This window comes from Astatotilapia calliptera, chromosome 4 (genome assembly GCF_964374335.1).
Source record: "Astatotilapia calliptera chromosome 4, fAstCal68.1, whole genome shotgun sequence".
NCBI lineage: Eukaryota > Metazoa > Chordata > Actinopteri > Cichliformes > Cichlidae > Astatotilapia > Astatotilapia calliptera.
In genome coordinates, this window is record NC_137425.1 from 1,733,748 (window position 1) to 1,745,787 (window position 12,040).

The 12,040-nt window shown below is 43.1% G+C and overlaps 2 protein-coding genes and 1 long non-coding RNA gene across 5 annotated transcripts in view; 1 reads left to right on the forward strand and 2 right to left on the reverse strand.

The window, feature by feature from the left end:
• taok2a (TAO kinase 2a) overlaps positions 1 to 1,573 on the reverse strand; it is a 28,798-nt gene extending 27,225 nt beyond the window's left edge. For 2 of the 3 annotated variants that reach the window (XM_080300058.1, XM_080300056.1), the window contains exon 1: positions 1,058 to 1,572. The gene's annotated coding sequence lies outside the window, so the exon portion shown is untranslated. Of the gene's footprint in view, positions 1 to 1,057 lie in introns of all 3 variants that reach the window. The other variant, XM_026163908.2, reaches the window with a different exon arrangement.
• Positions 1,574 to 3,256: 1,683 nt separating this feature from the next.
• Positions 3,257 to 7,007, reverse strand: LOC113020169 (heat shock 70 kDa protein 1). The gene is made up of 2 exons (XM_026163913.2): positions 6,851 to 7,007; positions 3,257 to 6,062 (listed from the first exon to the last, which is right to left on the reverse strand). The coding sequence occupies exon 2, from the start codon at positions 6,037 to 6,039 to the stop codon at positions 4,117 to 4,119; it is 1,923 nt and encodes a 640-aa protein (XP_026019698.2). The 5' UTR covers positions 6,040 to 6,062; positions 6,851 to 7,007; the 3' UTR covers positions 3,257 to 4,116.
• Positions 7,008 to 7,369: 362 nt separating this feature from the next.
• LOC145428213 (uncharacterized) lies at positions 7,370 to 11,095 on the forward strand. The gene is made up of 2 exons (XR_013908446.1): positions 7,370 to 8,687; positions 9,032 to 11,095. It is a non-coding gene; the product is annotated as an uncharacterized LOC145428213 (long non-coding RNA).
• Positions 11,096 to 12,040: the final 945 nt, after the last annotated feature.

The window sequence follows — 12,040 nt, forward strand, 5'->3', positions numbered from 1 at the left end:
TGGAAAAACAAACTCACACTAGTTCAGTCAAGTTACATTTTTGTTTGGCAATAAAATCAAGAGAAAGGAAAAAGGGAAGCAGAGCCACAGACTGCTCTTTTTAAACAAAGCATGATGTGAAATGTTGTGCGTCAGTGGTGCTGAATGACCTCAATCACATGGCTGAATTTTAGCTCGAAGCTGCAAACAGGTTTGCATAATTAAAGCCAAGATGTTGCGAGCCTTGTGCAGTCATGTGGAGGCCAATGGCTCATATTTAGTCAAACGTAAGAGGTTTGATACGAGTGTGTGGCCCAAACTTTCCTTTGGGACAACACAAACATGTAACAGTTACACAAAGTGAAAGCTGAATGCTTTTCCGTGACTTGATGCCAAATCTCCTGAGGCAGGAGGAGGAGAGTTGGGGTCTTTATAACAAACCCAATTTCTCCAATGTTATTTAGGAGGAAATAAGGACACTGGAGATGTGTGGCTCTGATTTTAAGGCTTACATAAGCACTGCATGGAGAGCTGGTCCAAAACGGAAACCTCACATCCATTAAGATAGTTTGATTTGGATACAGAAGCTCCAAACCGGCCTGCACTCCACCCTCACAGATATCTTATCAGCTGCTTTAGTAAGCCGGTTATTGGCTGTTTTGTTCGGCATTTAAACTCAGATCGTTTCTCTAAAAACACTGATATACTTTCAGTTACACGAACGACTGCTTGGAGACTGCTGGGTCAGATTTAGATGGCTGCGTGTCCTAGCTTGGATTTGTTAGGTTCGCTCGTAATTATCAATTATCTTACTAAATACACCTGAAAAAAAAGAAAAGCAACAGAAAAATGTAGGACCGTAATTTAAAAACAACTTCAAAAAATACCTGCAGCTTTACTGCGCCAAACTCCCAACTTTAACATCTCTCTCTTAACGGCTAAAAAATGATCACAAATACTTTAACTACGGTGACATTTTTACTATTTTTCTTTACGAATATCTTTTTTAAAAAAAAGCACTGGCACATTAGGGGCCCTCCACTTAGCCCGTGTGGAGCCGCTAACTAACGGTACTCACCGCGGCTTATTGTGGTTCCGCTCTGAACCGAAAAACAACCGATAGCAGCCGAGCTAATAGTAGACCTCAATCCTCATAGCCCGGAATCCCTCTCCGCAAACAGTCACCACCACGTCCGGGGCATTTCCACCCAGGTCGCTGCTGATATTTGTGAAGTTAATGCGGGGTTTCCAGATGTCACAGACCGGCTCAGACTCGAGGCTCGCCTTCGTCCTGCGATCTTAGCCGCTGCTAACTGGTTAGCTTAGCTCGGATAGCCTGAGAGCTAACATTAACCGGAGCCGTCCTGCGGGGTGTGGCTGCTGTTTCTCCACGCCGCTGCTCCTCCGAGCATACTGTCCAGCTGCACCAACTTTTCTGAAAAAAAAAAAAGCATAAAAAGCAGCCTGAAAATCCGCGCCCCGTCCCCGGGCCGGGCGTGTTTTCTTCCCCCGTTTTTGTTCTTGCTAAACACAAGATGGCACGGGCTGGCGGGGCGGGACTCAGAGCGGTGACCGGAAACCGCTGTCTTCTACTTCCGACAAGGGTCCCGCTTCACAAATAAAAGGGTATAAATAAACCGACCTACATGATATTAATAATCTAGTACAAACGCTCCAAGGCTTGATTTCATGATTATTTTTACGAGACTGCGGTTAATATCCAGAACTTATAAATTCAGCCGGAGAGGGAGAGCTTTAAAAACGAAAGATTATTCACACGATGAACTACAGCAGGGATTTATGTAGAAATCTCCTGAAGCTAATAAGATACTGTAAAAATATTATAATAATGAATGTACAGGAAATAATATATATGGTGTACATGTATGTTATGTGAGGTGGTGTGCTGATTTTTTCATAGTGATGGACAGCCTGATAGATGAGGTCTAGTCTATGATATTTGCAGATAACACTCAGATCTGTAGTGACAGTCGGGAGTAGGTAGAGGAGAGCTTTAAGAAGTGGAGGTATGCTCTGGAGGGAGAGGAATAAAAGTCAGTGGAAGCAAAAGGTGTTGTGTGTCATGTGTCACAGGTGTGTGAATTTGTTTATAATGGAGCACTGTAACAAAAAATAATTTCCCCCAGGGATTAATAAAGTATTCTGATTCTGATTCTGATGAGAGGTAGACTGGTGGGAAAAAAACATGCAAGGTGCAAAGGTGGCGAAAGTATATTGGTTTAAATACCTGGGGTCAACCATCCACAACAACAGAGAGTGCACAAGAGAGGTGAAGAAGAGAGTGCAGCCCGGGTGGAGTGGGTGGAGCCAACTGTCAGGCATGATGAGAAACAGAAGGAGAGCAGCAAGAGTGAAAGAGAAGGTTACAGGATAGTGATCTTCGGTCTGGAGATGGTGGCACTGATAAACAGACAGACAGAGCTGAACATGTTCAGATCTTACAATATAGAAAATATTTTGACCTTTCGTATTTTAGACATGTTAAAGATTGACCCATTTGCAGCCATTTCGGACTCTTGGTTCAGCAAAAGGAACATTCCAGTTGTGCCTAATCAGACTTTTTTATGCATTAAAAAGTAAAAATCATAATATTAGGCATTAAATAGTAACATTAAGCTGCAGTCCTCTGTCATAAATTTCCTCCAGTTACTCAGTATTTTCTCATCGACTTTCAATACAGGACATTTACTATCATTGTGGGTTACCAATGTCTTTATTCAGCTAAATTATGTAAGTAATATAAAATGTCTTGATTGATCTGTACTTATTTCTTCAGCTTGTGGCAGTTAGTCCTGTGCATACTTTTTTTTTCAATTTGTTCAAAATTAAAAGAAACCAATTTCACCGTACACTAATGAGAAAATTATGTGAGTTTGTCTTTACCGGGAAAAGAAAATGAGAGGTGGTGGCAGTATTGATTGTTGTGCATGAATGCTGTAAAGCTGCTCAGTTCTGATAAAAAAAAAAAAAAAAGTGTCATTCAGGCTCTGAAAGGTGTTAAATAGTGACATCTGGTGGTATTTCTGCGTACTGCAGTGCCTGTTTTCATATATGCGGTGCCATGCGTTCTTGATTTATCCTTGTACAGAGATGGTTTCCTGATCCTCTTTTTACCTAAAGGCCTCAAACAGTTTGCACAAAAATTCAGTATTAATGATCTCTGGTCTAACCGGATGACAAAATTCAGATGGAGAAATGTTTCAAAATGCAGTGATATGTATGACAACATGGTAAATTAAACGAAGAAAAACATAAATGTATTTAATGACTGTTTTTATTGCAAAATCCAGCATTGCAAGAATATTAAAATTCATAAACACAAGTATAGCGGTTCCTTCACCTTTTCATTTACACATTATAAATAACAAAAACTAACATGAGGCCAATAGTTTGAAGTCAAAAGCTGTGTCCCAAAATGTCGGCTGCATCCTTCGGAGGACCCGGCCTTCGCGGTGTACGTGGGCCGGGTCCTTCAAAGACTGAGAAGGCCGGAAGTGCGAGGCTGTGAAATGGGACGGTCTAGCCTTCAGATTTGCGTCACCGCTGTGTCGGTGGAGTTTAATAAACTCGGCCGTCTGCTCCTTGCTGTCTAAACTATAACAGGACACTGGTGTAAATTCTCGACCGTCTCACACTTCTGTTTAATCAGTTTTCTGTTTGACGTTTATTCAGCTGTGAGAAAATCCCGGAGGAACCCAGTCGATGGATTATTAAAGTTTATTTAATCTAATAATCTAATAACTTTGATCAACCAAACCGATTTACTCCAGAACAAATAAAACACCCAAAAAAGGCAAACAATTACATTTTTAAGTTATCTGAGTGACTAATATATCATGTTTAACCTGAGTAGCAAAAGAGCGGGGGTCTGAAAACGATGAAGCCGGGAGTCCGCTGCCGGCTGGAGTGACCATTGAACCCCCCGGCCTGCTATCGAGCGGGTGGGTAACAGATGTCTCCGAAAACGTCGGCACACTTTTGCAAATATACGATTTCTTGATAAACCAAGCAGACATTTGTAATTTACACAGCTGCTTTCTCGCCTTAAAATATGTTAAAAGTTTATTTTGTGGCCCAACAGTCCCAGTGAGCTCAGAGTCCATCTTCAGGGCCTCTTTAGTCCACCTCCTCAATAGTGGGACCCTGGGAGCCGGCTCGTGCCTGCTCTCCACAGGTAGCACCAGTGGGCATCCCTCCCTGATACAGCTTGCTGATGATGGGGTTGCACACTTTCTCCAGCTCTTTCTGCTTGTGTTGGTACTCCTCTTTATCAGCCAGCTGGTTGTTCTCCAGCCAGGCGATGGCCTCGTCACATTTCTCGACCACCTTCTTCTTGTCCTCTTCGCTAATTTTGCCCTTCAGGTTGTCGTCCTGCATGCTGCTCTTCATGTTGAAGGCGTAGGACTCCAGGGAGTTCTTGGTGGCGATTTTGTCCCTCTGAAGGTCGTCCTCGGCTTTGTATTTCTCTGCGTTCTGCACCATCCTCTCGATCTCTTCTTTGCTCAGTCGGCCCTTATCGTTGGTGATGGTGATCTTGTTCTCTTTGCCGGTGCTCTTGTCCACTGCAGACACGTTCAAAATGCCGTTGGCGTCAACGTCGAAGGTGACCTCAATCTGCGGGACGCCTCGCGGGGCGGGCGGGATCCCCGTCAGCTCAAACTTGCCCAGCAGGTTGTTGTCCTTGGTCATGGCTCTCTCTCCTTCGTAGACCTGGATCAGGACGCCGGGCTGGTTGTCGGAGTAGGTGGTGAAGGTCTGGGTCTGCTTGGTGGGGATGGTGGTGTTGCGTTTGATCAGGGCCGTCATAACCCCTCCGGCCGTCTCGATACCCAGGGACAGAGGCGCCACGTCCAGCAGCAGCAGGTCCTGAACGTTGCCAGAGGTGTCACCCGAGAGGATGGCGGCCTGGACGGCGGCGCCGTAAGCCACGGCCTCGTCTGGGTTGATGCTCTTGTTCAGCTCCCGGCCGTTGAAGAAGTCCTGCAGCAGCTTCTGGATTTTGGGGATTCGGGTGGAGCCTCCCACCAGGACGACATCGTGGATCTGTCCCTTGTCCAGTTTGGCGTCCCTCAGGGACTTCTCCACCGGCTCCAAGGTTCCCCTGAACAGGTCGGAGCATAGCTCCTCAAAGCGAGCCCTGGTGATGGAGGTGTAGAAGTCGACGCCCTCAAACAGAGAGTCGATCTCGATGCTGGCCTGGGAGCTGGAGGACAGGGTCCTCTTGGCCCTCTCACAAGCTGTGCGCAGCCTCCTCAAGGCTCTTTTGTTCTGGCTGATGTCCTTCTTGTGCTTCCTCTTGAACTCCTCCACAAAGTGGTTCACCATACGGTTGTCAAAGTCCTCTCCGCCCAGGTGGGTGTCTCCGGCCGTGGACTTCACCTCAAAGATACCGTCTTCGATGGTCAGGATGGACACGTCGAAGGTGCCCCCACCCAGGTCAAAGATCAGGACGTTCCTCTCTCCTGACTTGCCTTTGTCCAGACCGTAGGCGATGGCGGCCGCCGTGGGCTCGTTGATGATCCTCAGGACGTTGAGGCCCGCGATGGCGCCCGCGTCTTTAGTGGCCTGTCGCTGGGAGTCGTTGAAGTATGCCGGGACCGTGATGACAGCGTTGGACACCTTTTGGCCCAGGTAGGCCTCTGCGATCTCCTTCATCTTCACCAGCACCATGGAGGAGATCTCCTCGGGGTAGAAGGTCTTGTCCTCCCCTTTGTACTCCACTCCGATTTTGGGCTTCCCTCCATCTGAAATCACCTTGAAGGGCCAGTGCTTCATGTCCGCCTGCACCACAGGTTCATCAAACTTTCTTCCAATCAGCCTCTTGGCATCAAACACAGTGTTGCTGGGGTTCAGAGCCACCTGGTTCTTGGCTGCGTCCCCGATGAGCCTCTCGGTGTCTGTGAAGGCCACATAGCTGGGGGTGGTCCTGTTGCCCTGGTCGTTGGCGATGATTTCTACTTTCCCGTGCTGGAAAACCCCCACACAGGAGTAGGTGGTGCCCAGGTCGATGCCGATCGCTACGCCTTTAGCTGAAGACATCTTGATTACGTTGACTTAGTCTCCTAAAGAGGAGGCGAAAACATCAGAGAGGAACATTAACAAATACTGACAGAGGCAACAACAACTTCTGTTTATGGAGCGCTAAATTAAGTCAAACTATGGGTCCTTAAAATAACAAAGTTGTACAATTTGTGCAAATGTTGAGATTTTAAGTTTTAAATATAACTAAATTTTTTTAAATCATGCCTGCCTCTCGCCCTATGACAGCTGGGATAGGCTCCAGCGCCCCCCGCGACCCTGAAAAGGATAAGCGGAAGCGAATGGATGGATGGATTTTTTAAATCTTGCATTAAACATTGCTGCATTTAAAAATAAATCAGTACAGTCTTCCCTAGTCCAACTGAGTATATATTTATTATTGAATATGGTCTCGTGACTCTGCACGATTAATACTGTATTTTCTAGAAGGCAGCCATGATTTTAGGTGCTGGGTACAGATATAAATCCACCTCATGTCTAAACCTTATTTAAAAATCAGTAGATTTTTAAATAAGGTTTTATTTAAACATTTTTAAATCAAATACTGCAGTAGTTATCTTTTATAACTGACACTTTTCCAACACCGGAACAACACTGAAACACTTAAATAAAAAGTTAAAAAATAAAGCTTATTTCATAAAGATGTAGAGGAATTGTAATTTTTGAGTTTTCGTCCAGCCACTAATGAATGAAGCTTAATTAAATAAACTTTAAAAGTATCCCTGAACATTATATTTCTTAAGCCTAATATTTAAGAAACTAATTTCGTTGAACAGAACATTATTTCAAATAAACTATAAATGAAACTCACTCTCGCTGACAGATGAAGATCGTTTAGAAGATGAATGAAGCGCTTGTTCTTCTCCTCTGTAGCATTTGTCTCGTCCAGCTCCTGTCGGTGGTCTGATGTCAGGGTCTCTAACCGGCACAGTGACTTTATACGTTCCTCGCTGACTTCTCGTGAGTTCTCGAGCTTTCCCGTGACTCTCGTCCAATCACAGTGCTCCGCGGTGAGCTCTGCGTGGTGACGTCACCGGGAGAAGTTTCTACCAGCTTCTCCGAGAATCTCATAGAAGAAGGTCAGAACGTGGAAAAATGATAGATAGATAGAACAAATCTGAGTCAGCGGATGTGGGCAGGGGAAAAGGCTAAGTTCTGTAACTCTGAGTCACTAAACATGAAACAAAGCAAGGTTTTTCACCTTTGAATACGATATTATCACCATCATCGACTAAAATCCGTTTCGTTGCAGCGATAATTAACTAGAATTAACATAAATCCTTTAAAATTACACATTTTGGGATAAAGTTCGCTTGATAGAAGAAGAAAATCGCTGAAGTATAATTCATCTAAGCTCTCTCGGTGCAGTGAAACTGCCGTCTGCTCCTTGCTATCTAAATTATAACTATTTATAAATTATAAACTCTCGACCGTCTCACGCTTCTGTTTAATCAGTTTTCCGTTTGATGTTTATTCAGCTGTGTGAAAACCCTCCCGAGGGATTAATAAAGTTTTATTTAATCTAATCTAGTAACTTTAATCACAGCCAAACCGATTTACTCAGGGAAAAAAACACTGAAAAAAGTCAAACAATAACATGTATGAGTTATTTAAGTGACTTATATATAATGTTTAACCTGAGTAGCGAAAGTCCGCAGAGATTTGAAGACGATGTGACCGGAGTTTGCTGTTCTCCCCGGCTCAGATATCTGAAGTTTACATTCTCGCCTGAAAATGTGTTAAAAGTTTATTATGCGACCCAGAGAGAGTAATAAGAGCAATATTAAAGCTCAGTAGCTGCAGTAGTAGTAGCCATTGTTGGAAACTGGAATTGGCTGGGCCAATCTGGGATATGGTTTTTCAATTTTGTTGTCCGGGTGGAAAATCGGGAGAAATTCGGGAGAATGGTGGCTCCGGGAGATTTTCGGTAGGGGCACTGAAATTCGGGATTCTCCCGGAAAAATCGGGAGGGTTGGCATGTATGCAATATTTTTGACTATTTTAAAGAAAAAGCAGTAAAGATGAAAAGAATTAGAAAGAAAGAAATAACACATAAAAATGTTTGTGACTATTCTGTGAGGTAAGTGGTGGAAGAAAAAAGTTTGATTACGAGTTAATAAACAGAAATATATAAAATGCAACTTTACAGGTTAAAATCAAAGAACTATTTCACTCGGAGGTGTTATTCTCATTTCATTCCACTAGATGTCACCAAAGTAAGGTTTAAATCAACAGAGAGCAGGAAGTAAGGACTGCGGTCAGAGAGGAATGATCCAGGGGCGGTTTTAGCCCATTTTAATCAAAATTCATCAAAGCACCCCCAAAGATTTCTTACTTTTTTGACAATATTTGGTACAGGATAGTGTCATATTTTTTGTGTGATACACTACAAAAATATAGAAACTTGGTTGAGATATTTTAACAACAAAGATACCCCCCCCCCCTCCCAAAATGGTTTGTTCCAGCTCTCCCCTGCTCTGGCTCTGGCGCCGTTGCTGCCAGAGCGATGGCGGCTGAGACGCAGCAGAGGGAGGTGGAAGAGCCTGGCTTAAAACAGGACATGTTAGCTGCCTTTAACCTTGCGTTACTCTTTGTACAGTTGGTAGGAGTCAGACCATGTTTCTTTTAGCTGAAAAACATGACACCAGGTAACCTGCAGTGTGGGAAACGTGTTTCCCCACGATGTTTGCTGCCCTACAATCCGTCCTGCTCTGTAGTGAAATCAGTGATATTTGACCGCCCTGTTGCTCCCATTGAAATGTATACAGCCTATTTAAAATCTAAAACGTAACATTGTCTGTAGCCTGCTGTTGTTACCACTGTCCTGTTTGAAAAGGAATGAGAAAAGCTGCTTATTTTGTCATATGTGCCGATATTAAACCCAAGGTACTAACTAGCTAACTGACTGGATTCCCATTAACCTTATAACTGCTGTTGTTTGTGTGTGTGTGTGTGTGTGTGTGTGTGTGTGTGTGTGTGTGTGTGTGTACAGTGAGACAGCCAGGTTCATAATGGATATAAGGGCGGAAGGTCAGGAAGAATGAGGTAAGGAAACAGACAGGGAGCAGTGACAGGCACAGCAGAAACTCTTAAACTGCTTGAGAGAGTTGATCACCAAACAGTGACAGATTTGCCAACATCAAGCTGAGGCAACGTTAAAATAAAATAAAAAATCTGCAGAGCCATATTAGTATCTGCAGTAAAGATCTTTTCATACATTGTACCATAGGCATAGTTGCCTCCATTTTTATAATTTCTTTATTAATATTTTGTACATTTCAAGGACTCTTCTATTTTTGGAGTGTATTTTTATGTATCTGTATTATATTATACATACACATTAAAAGCTCACTATGAGCATCATTCATTATTCTCCCCAGTAATTAAGGTTAGGATGTATTTTTATTCCGATCCATTCTTCTTTTGCAGCATTTAAATAACCTTTATCAGATTTGATGGTTTTGTTAAAAACTTTTCAAAAAAGCGTTTTGCTTTTCTTTCACAAATGTGGGTTTAGAATTTTTTTTTTTAGAATTGAGTATCGATTTATTGATTAGTATTCAAATATCTCGGTGAAAACAGAATAAAGATCTACCACAAAGCAAGAAACCACGAGACAAGGCTAATCAAAAGGTACTGGCTGAAGCATGTGCTTATTAAATTGTGTTAAAATGTACAAAGCAGTGATGTCATGTTTTGTGACGAGGACCCAGGCACAGAGAGACTTGATGAATTTAAGAATCTTATGATTTAATAAAGAAATTTGCAGACTTGCACAGAGATTGTAAAATTATGATGACTGATAACGGAGACGAAGACAACAGACGATGAGGACAGAGAGGAACAGAGGGAACTCGGGACAACTGGAGACATTTAAAGATGCAGGGACTGACAGAGACAGGGAAAACGTCTCATCGTGATGAGTAAAGTTGAGCTTGCCTGGCTGAGCAGCTCTCTGGGTGCTCAGCACCCCCAAAGCTCTGATCCTAGAATCGCCCCTGGAATGATCTGCTGCTGGGAGGAGCTGATCAAATCAGAAGGAATCACATCCATGTCTGTCCTGGGACGGGGTGATGGTGCAGGAGCATGAGAGCATCTACAACGACTACTGACTGAACCTGAAGACAAACACAGAGGTTGTATAGAACAAGAGTAAAATCTGCTGAGGCACACAAACTGACTACAAGACACAGAGGAGGCAGAAAACTGAACCCAGGGAAATAATCAAACCAACACCATGAACAGAAACTAGAACACAAAAACAATTACACTCCAAATGCAAGGTTACCTGAAAAGGGGGATGGACCATAGTGCAATTCGTCCTGATTGGTGATTGGTCAAAAGTCTAGAGTGAAAGAAGGGGACTTCTGATTGGTCAAAAATGTGCAATGAAGACCACTTCTGTTCTTCATTTGGTCCGTTGTCTTTTTTTCTTTATCAGGTGATGTTTCCAGCTCCTGATGCCTGGACTGCTGTCTGTGGTCTTCAGCGTGTTATTTATTGACACAACAGTAAGCATTATCAGTGTATATACAATAAAAGCATCTAGTTTTTACTCCAACGTTGATGAGGATTTTTCTTTGGCTCTTGTGAACCAAGAGGTTGGAAAATCCCCTGAAATTACTCTTGACATTTGCACGAAGAGTCAGTGTTGGACTTTGCTGCTGCATCGGGTCCCTTTGTCAAAGGGGAAAGAGTTTTAAAATCAGTGCAAAGTTGCTATGAGAGATGTTTTGTATTTGAAGAGGGGTCACTGAATAGTTGATTATGAAAATGGTGTGATCATACACCATGGCTTTCACAGTCACTAGATCTCAACCAGGACTATCTGGGGGAAACTTGCCTGACATAAGAGATGGATAATAGCTCTGTTGGTGTTTCTGAATCAATTCCAGGAAACACTGAAGCTGTTGGGAGGCATTTGTTGTACAATTACTTCAAAAACCGGTGTTTGCCACCTGCTTGTACACATTGCTTCTTTGTTTCTGGTCTGTTGTCTGAGCCTGTTGGTAGAAAACACTGTTTGTGTGTAACTTAATAAAAAGCATATCAAACATGTTTCTCTCTATAGATTTTATTTATTTATACGTGTATGTTTTGTCAGTGACTTCGGATCTTTGTGATGCTGATTCAAAGAAGGTCAGTGAGTCTAAGGCAGATTGAAGCCCAACTTAGGCGTTCATTAAGCGAATCCACAACTCAGTTACTGTAACACAGGACACTTTATTAAAGTGGATGAAACAGGAATACAGGAAAACAGCACTGCAGGGTCGTCAGTCAGTGAACTTGATTATGAATGTAATGCGAGGAGCTTTACAAATTCAAAGTGCCTGTCGGCTGCGCTGGAATCATACACGTTACCATCAACAATATCATCGTGAATGTTACACGGAAAGTTTACAACGAGCAACATGTACTGAAAATAGCCGTACACGGGTAAATCTGCCTAGTGTGATATTAAATATATGATACACTTCATAAATCTCACATCATTTGTCATGAGCCACCAAAAGCACCACTGAGCACTGCTGATGTGAAGGCGCGTGGACTCTGCTCCATGAAGCTTCTGTGCGTCGGTGAAGGCAGCGACTCGGCTGAGCAGGTTCGTCTCTTCCAGCTCCAGACTTTGCTTATGGGAAGCTCATGTGTTTCGAAACACCGCGATCACGTGACCACAACCAAACCAGGTGTTGTACCTGCTGCTACGATAAGGCCAGGACAACGATTCACATTTTGTATCACACACAGTCATTTGGGCCGGGCCTTGTAGTTACTGGATGAGTGCTTTGATTGATGCCACTCATTGTTTTTGCTGTGGATTGTGATGACTAGTATAGATTATTCAGTCGGTCAACAGACTCCAGTAAATATATTGATATATAAATAACATAAATATCTCACTGGAATGATTAACAGCGTATAGATGAGAGAAAGAGAGACAGGTGGATGAGCTCCATCCTCTCCTATCAGCAGAGAGCGAGAGCTGCAAATTCATTAGTGT

Coding starts and splice junctions, on each gene's coding strand:
- LOC113020169 (XM_026163913.2), bottom strand. CDS start 6,039: ATGTCTTCAGCTAAAGGCGTAGCGATCGGCATCGACCTGGGCACCACC.